Source organism: Colius striatus, chromosome 21, assembly GCF_028858725.1.
Source record: "Colius striatus isolate bColStr4 chromosome 21, bColStr4.1.hap1, whole genome shotgun sequence".
Taxonomy (NCBI): Eukaryota; Metazoa; Chordata; class Aves; order Coliiformes; family Coliidae; genus Colius; species Colius striatus.
The window spans coordinates 2832550-2849260 of NC_084779.1; the positions used below are offsets into that span (position 1 = coordinate 2832550).

Below are 16711 nucleotides of genomic sequence, written 5' to 3' on the forward strand. Positions count from 1 at the left end.
TTGTGCCAAGTGCTCCTAAATGTGCTTCAGTGGGAAGCTACGAGCGTCTCCTCTCAGTGCTGAGAACAAAGTGCTGCGCAGGCGGCAGCGTGCGAGGGAAGGCCGCAGGCTCCCTCAAACAAAGAGCGCACAGACAGCCAAAAGCCTTCGTCTGCCCCGGCCAAGTCACCAGGCTTGTGGCATTAGGAACTGCTTTAAAAGCTGTAATCTACACCAAAGCCTTCGTTGATTCGAGTGGGGCTGGAGCCAGGAGCAGCTTTGGCCTGTGCTGCCGTGTTTTTAAGATGTCTCCAGTGTTTGTAGTTACAAAACTGAAGGGGCTGGAGGCTGGGCCCGCTGGGAAAGCTTCCAGACACTGCATACACACAGGCAGCACAGGGACCAGCCTGAGGAGACCACCTTGCCAGGAACCTCAGGAACAAAACCCTCCCAGGCCCTGCAGCAGAGCCCTACAGAGCTCTGGCTGAGGCCGGTGAAAGTCTCAGACCTGCGGCGTTCAGCGCTTTGAGGGCAAATGCTGTTTGTGCTGGCATCCCTGGGACCTTGTGTTGCTTTCCTCAGCTTCTGGTGGAGGTAACTGATTTCAATTATTGATTTCAACCCTGAGAGGGGTGTGAGCCCCTGTGCCAGGCTGCCCAGGGAGTGCCCAGCCCTGGAGGGATGCCAAAGCCTAGAGCTGAGGTGCTGAGGGCTGTGGCAGGGTGAGGGCAGGGCTGGGACTGCAGCAGCTTCAAGAGCTTTCCCAACCAAAAAACATGAATCCAGTGGCTCCTGAATGTGACATCAAAGGGGAGGACACTGGGAAAGAAATTGGGTGGACCAATGCTTAAAGAGTCCAATAGTGAATGCTTTCAGCAGAGGTGTCACAGAAGTGCTGGTGGAGGGGCTTCTGGAGGTCTTCAACAACTCCTGTGCAGGGCAGGGTTATCACTGAGGGCAGGGAAGGGAATCTTCCCTTCCTCATCCACATCTTCATGGCTGTGGTGCTCTCAGTATTCACATTGGGGGAAGGTATCCCAAATTCAAATGCATCCTCCAGAAGGGCCTCTGTGGGGGATGGGGTGTGAAAGCCTCTGACACTTAAATGGCAGGAGAGAGCTTTACCCGGAGGAGAGACAAATGGAGAAGATTTTAACCACATGAGTCAGTTTTCAGGTAGTTACCTACATGCATTTGGATTCTGAGGCTTAACTGTAGGAGGGGCACAAAGAGCTGGGGCTTTGAGGTCAGTGATGGGACGTGGGCTGGGGACACTCACCTGTGTGAGACCATGGGGGACAAGGATGACCTGGGGCAGAGGGAAGGCTGGTTTGGGTTAGACATCCCTTGGCTAAGACACAACATCCAGGTCTGTGGGGAAGTGCAGCGAGCTGTGCTGGCTTTTCACTTAGTCCCATGCTTAAGGAGCAGAGGTTGTGTAAGCCCTGTGTGCATATTTGGCCTGTCAGCAGCCTTGCACAGAGGCAGTGTGTGCTCCTGTGATTTCAAACACTGTTTTCCAGGCACTGTTGGAGCCTGGATCCCAGCCTAGATGTCTCCAGGCCCTGTGGCTTCAAGGTCGGGGAAGCCCTTGCTCCGTGACTGATCACAGCACCGTCACAGCATCACGCATTAGTCTCGCCCGAGCGAGCTGCTGGTGGTGTGCAGGGCCTGAAGTACAAAAGGAGCTCTGGGAGCCCTGTGCTGAGGAATGCCCAGCTCTGGTCCCACAAGGGATCACATTCCCCACGTAGTTCCCCATATTACAGCTACTTGGGCCACCCAGTGAGGCCGAGTCTCTGGGTAGAGGCAGTGGGAGAGGGTCTTGCCCACTTACCCCAAGGTTTTCCAGGTCTCTGCCACGTTTACAGGGCAATGACACGAGTTCAGGCATCCACAGCCAGATGCTCTGTCAGCAACTCTCTCCCCCACATCTCCCCATTTACTGCCCTGTCCCGTGGCCTCTGGACTAGCTGGTGCCTTGCAGCATCATGGTGCATTTCCCTGCCACTCTGTCTTCAGCCGGGGGTCACGCAGTTAATCCTGACCCCGGATCACAGCAGCTTCTGCATGTGGGTAATTGAAAATGCCAGAATTCCCTGCTGACCCTCCTATAATAAAAGCAGTTCCCCCAGTCGGGTAACCTGACACTCCAGGGACCAAGATCTGTCAGGAGGGCTCCGAGGAGATGCTGGAGAACTCCCAGCTGTTCACCTCATTTTTTCCCCTGGGTAATTTCAAAGTGTTGCAGGGGGGAGGATTGGCTTTGCTCTCTCACTGTTGTGAGTGTTTTCCAGAGCAAATGTTGACTCTGTCTGACATGACATGGGTTAGTGGTATTAAAGTGATCAGAGATAGGGGTTTTGCTATCTGTAACCTGACTCTTCCAGCTAAGCCAGCAGAGGAATGGAGATGCTTTGATTATAGCGGGATCTCCATAGCACTGACCCGCTGGCAGGCAAGGAGTGAAAGGCTGAGCCTTGCAGGACTGGCAGGTGAGGGAGGCAGGGGGTTAGCTGCAAACTGGAGGGCAGGCTGCAGTGTGGTAGCGTTTCAAATGAGTGTAAAGATGATGAAAGAGGAGCTGTGGTGTCCCCTGGCAAGCAGGCCAGAGGCTGGAGCCACACAGTCCCACCAAACACTCCCATCAAACGGACAGGGAGCGACTCAGACGATGCAGCCTGGGGAGTCTGAGCCCCTGGGCTGCTCCCTGCAGTGTTGCTCTGGCTGGTGGCAGTGTCTTGTCCAATTTTCATGCCTTTACAGCTGCAGTCCATCTTCCCAGCCTGCACAGAAGTGACCTTCCACAGCTCCACGGCAGCACCAAAGCTCTCAAGGCCCTGAAGTGCTGTGCACATTAGCTGCTGTGTAGCTGGGGGTGGGTTTGTTTCACAGCATCACATCACAGGGACTCACACCTACTAAAAACTGGTGGCAGCTGCCCCTGGCAGTTGTGCTGGCCCAAGAGTCAGGATATGACACAGAAAATTGGTCTCTGCTATCAAAGACAATTAGCAATAAGATGCTTGTAGCCCTAATGAGTCCCTTGGGATGGGGTGAGCCAGCACACACAGGGGTCCAGGCTGTGTCACAGGGTGTCAGGTTGTGTTGCTCAATGTCTATGAGGAAGATGCCTGCTTGTTCTACTTGTTCTGCTTGTTAAGTGAGTCCTGATACACTGTCATGTCTTTATTCTTGGTGGATTGAGAAGAGTGATGGGATAGGAGGGAGGTCACCTTAGGATATTGAAAAAGCAGGGCTGGGAGAAAGGTCTCAGCTCCCAGATGGAAGCTTTCACTGCCTGAATGACAGAGAAAGATGTCCCAGCAGATGTCCTGAGGACTCCTGGTCTTGTTTGGATGAAGGGAGTAAACCTGATGTTGTGGCATTATATACACATGAGCTTCCTAAGAATGCTGTTCCTTCTAAACACAACTCAGAGACATAAAACCAAGGAGGAAAATGGGCCTATTTGTTTCTCATTCACCCACTACAATCCTCCATTGTGTGTTGCCCCCTCCTGCTCTTTCCCAGTTTTACCATCAGGAGCTCTCCACAGCAGTTTCCCCACTTGCACTGAGTTTGGATGCATCTGGGATCTCTCACCTTGTTCCCAGGAGGACAATGGGAAACACTGAAACAGTTTGCATCAGAAGGGAGGTGCAAGGAGTGAAGTTATCCCTGAGCTCAGGAGGCAGGGTTCAAAACAAACAGTGCAAGTGCACAACAGAGAGGGAACAGCCCAAGCTGCTTGAGGACTGGTCTGAGTCAGAGAGGTGTCATGTAGGACCCACTCAGAGGAATGTCAGACCTGAAGGAGAGGGTGGATGCTGTCTCTGCAGTTAAGAGAGATGGATCCTGGCTACTGAGACCAGTGATGAGGTTTATATCTGAGCAAGAGGTTAACAGAAGATTGCAGAAGGTTCAGAAGAGAGTCATCAGGTTGATGTGTGGGCTGATAAATCTGTGAAGCACTCCAACTCAAGCCTCTTAGATAAAAGAAGAGGAAATAATCTTTCAGTTGTTCCATGAGGACAAAATTCTGCTTTGAGTCTCCTCTTTCATTTAGCCAGCAAAACCAGAAGCAGCCCAGCAGCTGGAAGCTGAGAGCCCAGAGGTTTCAACCTGAAAATGACTTGTGCACTTTGGAACAGAGCAAGGCAAACCTCCCACAGTGGGCTCATCACAAACCACAGTCCTCAGAGGAAACAGGATGCCTGTCTGTAACATACACCCAGGGGCAACCACAACTGTTGCAGCTGTGTTTAACCCCCTGCCTGTCCTGGTGCCAGCCTCATGCACATGCTCAGACCTGGCTGTCACAGTGGTGCTTCCCAACCTTCTGCACAGTGGACATGTTCTGCCTCTGCCCCATCAGCAGTTGCTGTGACCTTCTTTCAGGTGCTGCTGCAATTAGAAAGTGCCTCCTGGAAAACTCAAGCTTCTTCCCTTCTTTCCCTTCATCTCTTTTCCCATTTGCACTAGCCAAACTGGAAAGAACTCAGTGGTGTGGAAGGGAAACACTGGCTGCAGAAAGCTTTGCCTTTAGCAGTGCTACCAACATGCCCCTTCCCCTGCAACTGAGACTGAGCAAATCTTTAGTTAAAGAACCCAAAGCCTCTTGTGGAGGGATCAGCAACAGTTAAGCTGCCTCTGCTGTGACAGATCTGTGCTGCCTGGGGTTTCAGCTCACAGCAGAGGTTGCTTAAGTAGCCCTTGTGGCTGGTGGGCATGGAGCTCTCTGGTTCCTTGCCCATGGAGGTATTAACCTGCAGGTCCCAGCATGCTCACCAAGCATCTCCATCACAGGGGAACTTGGATGTGCTCTCAGGCAAGAATGTAAGCCTGTGAAGAGAGATTCCCAGTCACAAATAGGCTAAAACCAGGATCCCTTTCCTGATCAGGCTGCCCTTTCTTAATTATCTGGAAGGGCTGGGTTATATAGGGAGATAATTAGAAGGCCAGAAGTCCAGCTAGAAGTCAAACTGGCTTCAGAGGTAAAGGGCAACAGGGAAAGTTTCTATGAATACATTAACAATAAAGAATCAGAGAATCATTTCAGCTGGAAGAGACCTTTAAGCTCATGGAGTCCAGCCTTTGTCCCAGCCCTATCACCCACCAGCCCATTGCCCTCAGTGCAACAAAGAAAGCCCAGGGAGAGCCTCCACCCCCTGATAGATCCAGAAGGAAAATTGCTAATAAAAGACAAGGCTGAGGTGCTTAATGGCTTCTTTGCCTCAGTCTTCAGTAATAGGAGCATTTCCACTGGGGAAAGTCAGCCCCCCAAGCCAAGAGACAGGGGCAAGGAGCAAAATGTCCCCCCTGTAGTTGAGAAGGAGATGGTCAGTGCTCTGCTGCTCCACATGAACCTGGGGAAAAGCAGGCTCAGGGGAGACCTTCTCCCTGTCTCCAACTACCTGAAAGGAACCTGCAGTGAGGTGGGGGTGGGTCTGTTCCCCTCAGTGACAAGCAATAGAACAAGAGGAAACAGCCTCAAGTTGCCCCAGGGGAGGTTGAGGCTGGATGTGAGGAATGTCTTTGGTGCCAGGGCTGTCAGGCATTGGAAGGGGCTGCCCAGGGAGCTGCTGGAGGGGTTTCAGAGCTGGGTGGGTGTTGCACTGAGGGCAATGGGCTGGTGGGTTATAGGGCTGGGACAGAGGCTGGGCTCCATGGGTTTAAAGGTCTCTTCCAGCCAAAATGTCTTTATGATTCTATGCTGGCTGAGCTGTGAGAAGCTGCCATCTCATCCTCATGAGCAGCTGTCCTGCCTTCCTCCCCCTGCCTGGAGCAGAGGTGCAAGAGGCTCTGCCCCAGTCACCATCCTCATGGAGCCTCCACACCCTCCCTGGGCAGCCTGGGCCAGGGCTGCCTCACCTCAGCACCAAAGGACTTTCTCCTTCTAAGTGGGATTTTTTGTGCTCCAGTTTATGTCCATCACCCCTTGTCCTGTCACTGGAGACAACAGAAAAAGTGGCACTCTCTGACACCCACCCTTTAGATGCTTGATGAGATTCTCCCTGTCTTCTCTTCTCCAGGCTCAACAGTGCCAGGTCCTGCAGCCTTTCCTCATAACAAGGAGATTCCAGTCCCCTGATCACCTTGGCAGCCCATCTTTCCATGAAGGCACCTGAATACTCTGTGCAGTGGAATTTGAGCCCTTCCCCTGGCCATAACCACCTTGCAGCACTGAGCCAGCACAGGTTGTGAGGACAGCCCTGGTTTAGCTGTCATTACAGCCTTGGCAAAGCTCAGTGCTGATACCTGTGTGCCCTTGGATGAGGCTGTGTCCTTGCAGCTCTGCTGGCAAGACCTGAGCATGGGCTACATCTTGAGCCCCATCCTTCTCAAGTGTTTGCAGTAGCTGAGCTCAGGCAGCTTCTTGCACCCTGTGTGGACAAGAAGAGCTGTTGACATTCAGAGATTTGTCCTGCAGAGCTACCCCTGAGCCAGGAAAGTCCCTTCAGCCCCTGGTGATTAAGGAAAGCTGCCCAAGCCCCAGCCTGGATAGGGGCCTGGCAGTGATCAATGCTGTGTAGCCATGCATAAAGGCTGGGGTGAGGGCTGTGGAAGCCATTGCACCCCTCACATCCTTCTGCCCCATCATGTGCAAGACAACATCTGCCCCCCACACCTCAGGCACTGCAGATCTTGTTGCATCAGGGGACAAGTCATCTGCCTTTTTACATGAGTGGGTTTTCATTAAGCTTATTTTACACTCCAGTGGTGGGTTTGGCTTGGTTTATTTCTCCAGCACATTGGAGAAGCCACAGGACTCCACTAAAAGGAATGCAGAGAATCTGAGGCTGTCCCAGATAAAGAGGATGCAGAAAAGTGCCTTTCAAGGACTCAGAGGACTTGTTTTTGCCTCTGAGTGATGTTGGTGCTCAAGGGTTTCAGGCATAAAGTCAGTTCCTATGCACTGTGGAAGGAAAGCTCTGTGTGCTTTTCACCTGGACACCCCATCAGGGACACCTGGCTCTGCCTACACCCTCATGGAGGTGACATCCCAATGCCAGAGGCTCTGATGCTCCAAATCTGACCTCCTGGATGTGGCAGAGGGCTGGTCTCTTTTTCAGCATGGATTTCCCCTGTGCACAGTAACTCAAACACCTTCCCTGAGCAAGGGGTAACCAGGCAAGGCAAGGGCTGAGGGACTGGCTTTGGCACTCAGTAATTTATGTCACTGGGCAATTGTCACCAGTTTAGTGACCAACCTGGAAATGGTCCTTAAAGCTCTTGTTTCTTTTGTCACAAGGGAACAAAGAGAAGTCAGTTCCTGGAGCAAGGTGACCGATTCCCCCAGGGCCAGGTTAAATGCTGCCAGCGAGTGTTTGGCAGCAGCAGCCCAGCTGTACTCTGAGCTGTCCCTCAAAGGGCTCAGCACAAAGCAGGCTGGAGGAACAAAGACCTTTTTAACAGTGATTTTATTCTGGGTCCCTTTTGCAATTTGCTAAACCCAATGGAGGGAACCTGTGTGTAGTTTGCTCAGAATCAACAGTTCAGGAAAGTGAGACTTTGTGGCTTTATCCAGTGACAGGACAAGGGGCAACAGGCACAAGCTGGGACAGAAAAGGTTCCAAAGCAACACAAGGGAGAATTTGTTCCCTGTTGAGGTGAGGGAGCCCTGGCAGGGGCTGCCCAGATGGGCTGTGGAGGCTCCTTCTCTGGAGACATCCCAACCCAGCTGGATGAGTCCCTGTGTGCCCTGCTCTGGGTGGTGCTGCTCTGGCAGGGGGTTGCACTGGATGAGCTTTGCAGCTCCCTTCCAGCCCTTGAGACTCTGTGGTTGTGTGACTGTCTTTGCTTAGCTGAGTGCATCCCCTGTCAGAAAGTGTCCATCTCTCACAGTCCTTGTCCCATGGCAGAAAAGCTCTTTGTACATCATAGTTCAGGCTGGCCTCAAAGCCCTTGTTGCTTCTGTCAGAGCTGGAGCAGAGCTTGTGATGAGAGTGTCACCAGATTGGCTGCTCTTTATCTTCCCAATTGTTTTCATCTCCTTGCTTTTTAGCTGTTTGTGTTACATGCATTAAATACCAACCTCCTTAGTGCAGTCTGTGCCTCTGAAAGTGCTCAGTAAAATGAGACATGAGAATGAGATGGGGTGGCTCTCCTCGTTTTCCAGGTAGCAAATGGCAGTGCAGAGGGATAATGTAGAGCTGTACACTTGGACTTAGGGGCAGAACAAAGAGCTGCAACCAGGACCTTCCAGTCTTGGAAGTGGTGAGGAGTGTCAGAAACTCGTGGGTCTCCACTAGCTTTGCAGCTGAGTGTGAGGGAACAGTTTGCTCCAGGGGACAAGAGCTGCCAGATACCAGCTGCCTGAGTGTTTGTGTCACTTATCCCACGGACTAGACTTGAGAAAGCCACTCTGAGCTCTGGCTGACTCCACTAAACTGGTTTCAAACTCAGACATCCAGTCCCAGCCCATCCCTGATTCACAGAGCTGGGAGCCTGTCTCTGTGCAGAAGCTGTGGCCCCTCAGCTCTGGTGAAGGTGTGTGATGAGGATCATGTTTTGCAGCATTGCACTGTGCTCCAACAAAATGACAGTGATTGTTCTCATCTGCTTGGCACTCCTGAGCCCACATCAGGGGCTCTGTCTCCTCTTTGGGGCTCCCCAGTACTACAGAAACATCAACAAAGTGGAGCAGGAGGATGTCTAGAATGGGCTGGGGACAGGAGAACAAGACATGGGGACATCTGAGAGCTGTGTTTGGCCATCCTGAAGCAGAGTTGAGGGGCATCTAGCTGCAGTCTTGCACTTCAGAAGGGAGTTGAAAGAGAAGACAGAGCCAGGCTCTTCCCAGAGGTGTGCAGTAAGAGCTACAAGGGACAATCAGGAAAGTTCCAATGGGATTTGAGGAAAAGCTTCTTCTCCCCCATACTGAGGCAGCTGGGGACTGGTACTGAGAGCCTGTGGGATCCCCATCCTTGGATATACTCAGATCTCAACTGGACATGGTACACTGAGCTAAGGGATCTGATTTTGAAATTCCCCTGCAAGCCAGTTGGACCAGAAAGCTCCAGAGGTCACCTCTGACTTCAGTCCTGCTGGGACTTTATCATGGTGCATTTCCCTGATGTCTGTGATAACAACAGCAGTTGCTGAGAGGAGACAATGGTGGAGGTTCCTACCCCTGCACAGACACTCCTTTGCCCCAGGTGTAGGAAATGTGCTGAGCTTGCTGAAGTCATTCATCTCACCTGCCTCCTCCCCAGCACACAGACTGCTTGTCTCATTAAGGCTCCTTAGATGAGCCCCACCTCAGCCATTTGGCTCCTCTCTGAGCCAGATGAAGGCAGGTTCATCAAGTCCACAGCTGCCTGGGTTATGGCTGGGCACTAGTAATTCACACACAGAGCTCTAGCTCTTCTCTTCTGTAGCTTCTTCAGCAGGGCCTTGAGAAGTAGGAGCTGCCTGGCAGGAATCATGTGTTCCCAGGGTGGCACACAGTGCATGGAGGTGGGGGAAGAGCACTCCAGGGAGCCAGAGGGACCTGAAGCTGAGCAGCTTCTCCAGCTGCAGGAGGTCAGCTATTGAACCTGTATCTAGATCATGGGGTGTTGCCACATCCCTGTTTTGTGAGGGGAGAGGCCTGGATGTATGTGCCCCCTACTCTGGAATGGGGTGTGGGATTGGTTCATGGGCAGCTCAGAGAGACACTGGGCCATGTGCTTACCTCAGTCCAGCCCCAAGCTCTGCTGGGAGGGAACCTGTGGCTTGGTCACATCTGCCTTCCAAAGCCTTTCTCCACAGAGGGATGTTTGGGTTGGAGGGTGCAGATGTCCTGTGAAATCTGTGTCAACAAGGAAGCAGCAAACCTGTGGCAAGGAGCTGAGAGGCTCCAGAAATGTTACTTGTGTTTTATCTTAACACCAGTGGGAGAAACTAGTCACAGGAGCTGGGAAATATGAGCCCTGAAGCAGTGGGACAGGGATATTAAGGCAGGAGGGAAGCAGTGCTGTGTGCCACCAAGCAAGGGAAGCTCTGAGACAGGACAGACAGTTTCAGGCTATGGGGCTTGGCTTGAGCAATGGATGGAGTGACTGATGTTTGGGAGGGGATGAGACTATAGTCACAGAATCTGTTGGCTCAGAGTGGTTTGGGTAAGAAGAGAGCTTTAAGGGCCATCTGGTCCAATCCTCCTGCCACAAACAGAGGCACCTTGCACAGGTTGCTCAAAGCCCCCTCCAGCCTGACCTCAAACACTGCCAGGGCTGGAAGTTCCCTTCCCTTGTTCAGTTTTAGTAAGTGCTGGCCAAAACTGGAGCTCACCTGCATTGCACCTTCCTTCAAGAGTGGGGAAACCCAGGGAGATGAAGGGGAGTGGTGCAGCAGCGAGGTGGCAGGTTCTGCTTTACCCATAGCTGGGTAAACACAAGCCCTGAGCAGCCTGAGAGCTCCAGAAGCCAGAAAAAAACAGTAGTGAAGCCAAGAGGCAGCCCTTGGATGAGAAAAAGAGCTTCTGTTGGCCTGTGAGAGGAGCTGCTCAGCTGTGCTTCATCAGAGTGATGTGTGAGAGCCTGCTGCAGCCACTCTGGTCCAGGCACACAGTCAGCTGGGGCTCATCCACCACTGGTGATGCCAGAGGAGACCAGGCTGGAGAGGGGTGAGAGGTGCTTTGCTTTCTGTGCCACTCCTCTGAGCTGTTCCTCAGAGCTGTCTAATGAGGAGTTTTCCCATGAAATATTGACAGGCTTGGGACCTGGTACAAGCCCTTCTGAGTGCCAGCTTCTCTGCACCCATTTGTAACTGGGCCTGGCGTGCAAGTGATGGGGAAGCTTTCTCACTCCCACTTCCCAGTCCTTTCCTGCTCCTGAGGCTTCCCCTCTGTCCTGAAGCTGTGGAAGCAATGGGTCTGTGCTTGGCAGCTGTGCCAGGGTACATTTAGCCCAAGGCTGGGCCAGTGCTGGGCAGCCTCCAGACCAATGGCAGCAGAGGCCACGTTGGCTGTGCTGTCAGGATGGGCAGTCAGCTCACTGCTCTCCAAAGAGGCAGCAAGAGTCAATGTGTCAGCCCCTCTGGCATGGAGCTGGGGCATAGGCTGATACCTGAAGTGCTGTGGTGTCTCTGCTATCAATGCTTGAGCCAAGCAGGCTAAAAGCAGTCCAGGCTGCTTGCCCACCTGCCCCAGTGCATGGCAAGCAGGATCACATGGAATCCCAGCATGGTGGGGGTGGAAGGGCCCTGCAGAGCCCATCCAGCTACAGCAGGTTCCCCTGGCTCAGGGGGCACAGGAACGTGTCCAGATGGGGTTGGAAACCTCCTGAGAAGGAGCCTCCACACCCTCCCTGGGCAGCCTGGGCCAGGGCTCCCTCACCTCAGCACCAAAGGAGCTTCTCCTCCTGTGCCAGTGGAACTCATTGTGTTCCAGCTCATGTCCATCACCCCTTGTCCTGGCACTGGATACAACAGAAAAACGTGTTCCCCCCATCCTGCTGACACCTTTTAGGTATTAATGAGGTGCTCATTAACCCTGAGCTCAGGCTTCTCTTCCCCAGGCTGAACAGCCCCAGGGCTGCAGCCTTTCCTCATCAGGAAGATGCTCCAGTCCCCTCAGCATCTTGGTGGCCCTGCACTGGCCTCTCTGCAGCAGTTCCCTGTCTCTCTGCAGCTGGGGAGCCCAGCACTGGCCACAGGACTCCAGCTGAGGCCTCAGCAGGGCAGATTTTGCACAGATTTTGCACATCAGCACTGGGCAGTTTCCCAGGGAGCTGATGCCACGTGGGCAGCACAGGGCCAGACGGGTGGGTGGGCATCTGAGGGGCTGTGGGGAGGCCCTGCCATGCCCCGTGGCAGCCCTGGCTGTGGGGCTGTGCCGTTTGTTTGGGGTGAGACGGGCGTCTCGCCTTTGTCAGCGTGTCAGGTCAGGTTTGTGTTGCGTGCTCAGGCTGCTGTGTGCACCTCCCTTGCCTGGCATGTGTGACTTGCAGACCCAGCACACCAAGGCAGAGAGGAGCTGCTTGCTTCCTGCGTCTGCCTCTGCCTCAGAAAGCTTCTCTATGCAAATGTCCAAGTACAAAAGCCCCTACTTCCCCGTGGCAAGCAGGTAGGCATGCCTGTTGCCAGGCTGCTGCTGGTGTTTTCCAGGTGAGCAGGGTTGTGTCTGCTCCAACCCTGGGCTCATTTTGCCAGGGAATGATGTGTTTCCCTCCATGGTTTCTAATTACAAACTCTCAATGAGCAGTGGAAACGTTTTGTCCTCCCCTTAACTGCTTCTACCCACGGCAAAAGCCAAGCTGTCCTGAGCCCTGCACAGTCCTGTCACTCCAAGCATCAATAATACACCTGCATCCAGCCAGGAGATGTGTGCCCTACCCCTGTGGGCATCTGACTGAAGCCTCTCTCTTGCTCTCTCTTGCAGCTCCTTCAGCTGTGTCCATCATGCACCAGGTGAGCCGTACTGTGGACAGCATCACCCTCTCATGGTCTCAGCCTGACCAGCCCAACGGAGTCATCCTGGATTATGAGCTGCAGTATTATGAGAAGGTACCATGGGAGCTTTCAGCAGCAGGGTTTTGGGGAGAGGAGGTGCTGCAAAGCTTCTAAGGGCACAAAGCTGGCTTACAGCAGTTGGTTATCACTTGGTTGCTCCTCATGCTGCAGCTGGACACGTGGGTAGCAGTGGCTGGCAACCCTTTTGAGTCCAGCAGTAGTTCCTTGACTCTGCAAGTGTGGAAAATCTTCTCCCATCACCTCTGCAGCACTTGCAGCAGGGGGACTCTCTGCAGGAAGAGCTGGGTAGCCAGGGGCTCTAATTTTGCCCTTTCTCCTACTGAGGCAGGAATGGGGATGGTAGGGAGCATCTAGTCCCAGGCTGCACCACAGAGCATCCAGTCTTTAAGATTTGTACAATGCTTGTCTGGCCTTGACACCAAAGGGGAGTTTGGCATCTGTGTGCCAAGACTGCAAGCCAGGGGCTGTGCCAAGCTGCCCATCCCATGGGGCTGTAGTTGTGTGGCTGCTGAGAGAGACCCAATGAACGACATGACGTTGGTCCCAGGACATGCCAAGCTCAGCCTGACTGGTGAACTTCATCCATGCTGCCCATGGGGAAGTGGAGAGCAGGAGATTTCTTCTTCCAGGAATCTGCCCCCCTGCACGAGAACTTATAAACTATACATTAAAAATTGCAACCTAACTAATTAAAAAGCTTTATGATTAAATGGAACTGAAACTGTTTTTCCCAGCAGTTGCTGCAAGAACTGATTAATCCCCCCCCACTGACTGCCTCTGACCTATTTTCTCATCACCAAGAGCCAGAGGGAGAATGGAGAGTGTGTGGAGGGGAGGGGGAAGAGCCTCTTTGTGAGCTGTTAAATAGGTCCTGACCTATATTGCATAAATCACAACCTTTTCTTTGACCCTTGGAAACGATCCCAGAATATGTGGCAAGATGGATGGGTAGGTAGCACAGCAGATCTGGAAAGGAAGAGGGGTCCTTTCCCTGGAGACCCTCAACATAGAGACAGAAGATCTCAGGGAGTTCATTCTTCTCCTCTTACTGTCTCTTCATCTCTCTTTTCTTTCTTCCTTCCCCCTCCCCTCTGCTTTCTGGAGGAGGCTGTAAAGAAAGAGATTCGTTGTCTAAGTGGGAAGCTGCTGTTCCTGGCTGGGCTTTGCAGACAGCCACAAGTGAGCATCTGCTTGCCCTGTTGTCAGAGCTTAGGGTGCAGCCTGGCCATGGTGACAAGTGGCCCAAGCCATGCTCCTTATATCTAGCCTGAACCTACCCTCTTTTAGTTGAAAACCATTACCCCTTCTATTGCTACAGGCCCTGCTAAAGAGCCTGTCCCAGTCTCTCTTGTAAGCCCCCTTCAAGTATTGAGAGGCCACAATAAGGTCTCCCTGGAGGCTTCTCTTCTCCAGGCTGAACAACCCCAACCCCAACTCTGCCAGCCTTTCCTCACAGGAGAGATGCTCCTTCCCTCTGGTGAGTTTTGTGGCCTCCTCCTCTGGACATGCCCCAATGGGTCCTTGTCTTTCCTGGGGCCAGTACTGTAGGTGAGATCTCACCAGAGTGGAGCAGAGGGTCACAATCATTTGAACCTCTTGCTATATTTTGACTGATGCTTTGGTTGAAGAAGCCAGCTGTGTGTTTATGTCCTCCCCAGCCAAGATGTGTGTCATTCTCATCAAGGACTCATGGGCTCAAAGCAAGCAAACCTCATTTGGAAACAGGTTTAAAAAGAGGTGGAGTAACCAAGAGCTGGAGGCCTGACATGGCCAAGGGCAGCAGGGTTCTCTCTCCCCAAAACCTCCTGTCTGTGTGTTAGTCTTTACTCTCAAGTCCCAGTTGCACACTCCAGGTCTGATCCATCACTAGCCAAGGTCTTCACGTGCCTCATCTTGCTCAGTCAAGAGCCCTCTGCATTTTCAGCAAGGCAGTGACACTGCATCCTTCCCTGGCTGCTTGGCAGAGCTGGATCTCAGGTTCCTCTGGCCATCACAGTGCTGAGTTGTGCAACTGAAAGCCATTTCCTTCATCCCTGGGAGCAGTCTCCAAATGCACAGCTTTGGATGTGCCTTGCTCTTGCTCTGCTTCCCATCAACACTGCTTCTGAACACTCAGATAATCTCTCTGGGGCCAGTTCAGTTGTTTCTAGTGTAGTGGGGGGTTAGAAAGCAGAAAAGTGTCTTGTATTAGCATGCCAAGAGTTCAAAGGTAGGGAACAGCAGCATCTGCATCTGGTGTGAAAAGTGGTTTGGCTCTTCCTTCCAAATTGATTCTCTTCTGTTTAAAGACACAAAGTGGATGGAGAAAGGAGGCTGGAAACAAGTGTTTTGAGTTGCCAGAAAAGGGCTGCCCCTGACAGCAACCAAAGGACAGTTTTGGTTCCATTTCACAGGGTTGACTGACAACATTGCTGGGATGAGATGCTGTCCCAAAGGTCTGTGCAGAGGCACAAAGGAGATCTTCCACGTGTAGTGAGAGCAAATCAGAGTGCAGGTGCCTACACAAACACTGCATGACGTGGCTGCTCTCTGTGGTCTTCCTCATGTCTGGGGGGTTTTACCTCCAAAAGGCACCTGCCAATGTTTGTCTTGTTAAAGAAAGAAGTGAGTGTTGTCTCCACTTAAGAAAGGGTGTAGTGGTTCTTGTCCAAAGTTGTCAAACCCATCCCCAAGTGTGGGAACTGGAGACCCACTGCAGTGGTAAGCACTGCAAAGAGTAATTACCTCTCCTTGTTATGCAAAGTGATGTGGCTTAGGGTATGCAGTAAGTTCCCCAGTTTGTAACTGTTTGAAGGCTTTCATCCCAGTTTGGTCACCAATGCAAATGTTTTAGGAGGCATGGGAGCCCTTTGATGTCTCCAGCTCATGCTGAGGGAAGGGTTGGATGGGGGGTGGCTGAGGTGAGGGAGGAGACATGTGGCAGCTGAGGTGGAGCTGCCTGTGGTGCTCAGGAGGTTCTGGCAGGAGCCCAACATTCCCACAACTGGCTGCTACCAGGGCTTAGGAGGAAGCCAAGGCCAACTGGAAGCATTAAGCAAAACACTTTCCTCCTTTTCATCCTCCAGCACTGGACCATGCACTGTCCCCAGGGTGGAGCAAGAGCTGGAATGCCCCTTCCCCTTGTGCTGCCCAAAGCTTTGGAGAGATATGAAAAGATGAAAGGGAAATCCTGACAGGGTGTTCCTGCAGCCCCAATCCCTGCCCAGGATCCACACTGCTCCTGTCCAGCCTCAGGTTTCTCATGAGAAGCACCCAGACACTGCACATGACCAGACACGTGGCTGCGAGGCCAAATGCTCTGGAGACCTCCCCTCAAGTGATGCTCCCCAGGATCTGGAGACCCCCCCAGGTCCATTTCCAGAGGGACTGGCAGGATCCTGTTACCACATCTGTGCATCCCTCCCAGCACACTCAGTGCCACAGGGCCAGGATTCAGGTGTGTGAGGATTTGGCACGTGGCCTGGGACCAGCCTTGTCCGTGTGTGTTTGCCCCAGGAGCCTCAGCAGGTTGCTGCTGTGCAGGCACTCAGAGGAGCTGGCTGCCATGTGAAGTCACCTGACATTTTTCTTTGACTCTTTTCTTTCTTTTTTGGATCAAATGTGGCTTTTTAGAAGCATTTTTGTGGGCATTTCACAGGCTGCACTCCCACAAACTCTTTGTTGATCAGACTTTGGTCACAGCTTAAATTTGACTCGTGGGAAGGGGAACAAGAGACAGACTCGAGCCCAAACGTGTGAGGGAACTCAAAGTACATCATTGGGAATTAGGAATTCCACACTCAAACTGAAAACAGGAGGGAAAAAACCAAACCAGACCAAACCAAACCAAACCAGATGAAACCAAACCAAACCAGACCAAACCACACTGACCCAAACCAGACCAAATCAAACCAGACCAGACCAGACCAAACCAAACCAAATAAAACCAAACCAAACCAGACCAGACCAGACTGAACCAAACCAAACCAAACCAGACCAAACCAAACCAAACCAAACCAGACCAGACTGGACCAGAACAAACCAAACCAAATCAAACCAAACCAGACCAGACCAGACTGAACCAAACCAAACCAGATCAGACTAGACCAGACCAGACCAAACCAAACCAAACCAGACCAGACTAGACCAGACCAAACCAAACCAAACCAGACCAGACTAGACCAAACCAAACCAAACCAAACCAGACCAGACTAGACCAGACCAGACCAAACCAAACCAAACCACATAAAACCAAACCAAACCAGACCAGACCAGACTGAACCAAACCAAACCAAAC

At 52.4% G+C, this 16711-nt stretch overlaps 1 protein-coding gene across 2 annotated transcripts in view; it reads left to right on the forward strand.

The window, feature by feature from the left end:
* EPHB2 (EPH receptor B2) overlaps nucleotides 1-16711 on the forward strand; it is a 145251-nt gene that overhangs the window by 110707 nt on the left and 17833 nt on the right. For both annotated transcript variants that reach the window (XM_062012749.1, XM_062012751.1), the window contains exon 6: nucleotides 12344-12468. In XM_062012749.1, the coding sequence (XP_061868733.1) occupies nucleotides 12344-12468 (125 nt within the window). The remainder of the gene's footprint in view (nucleotides 1-12343; nucleotides 12469-16711) is intronic.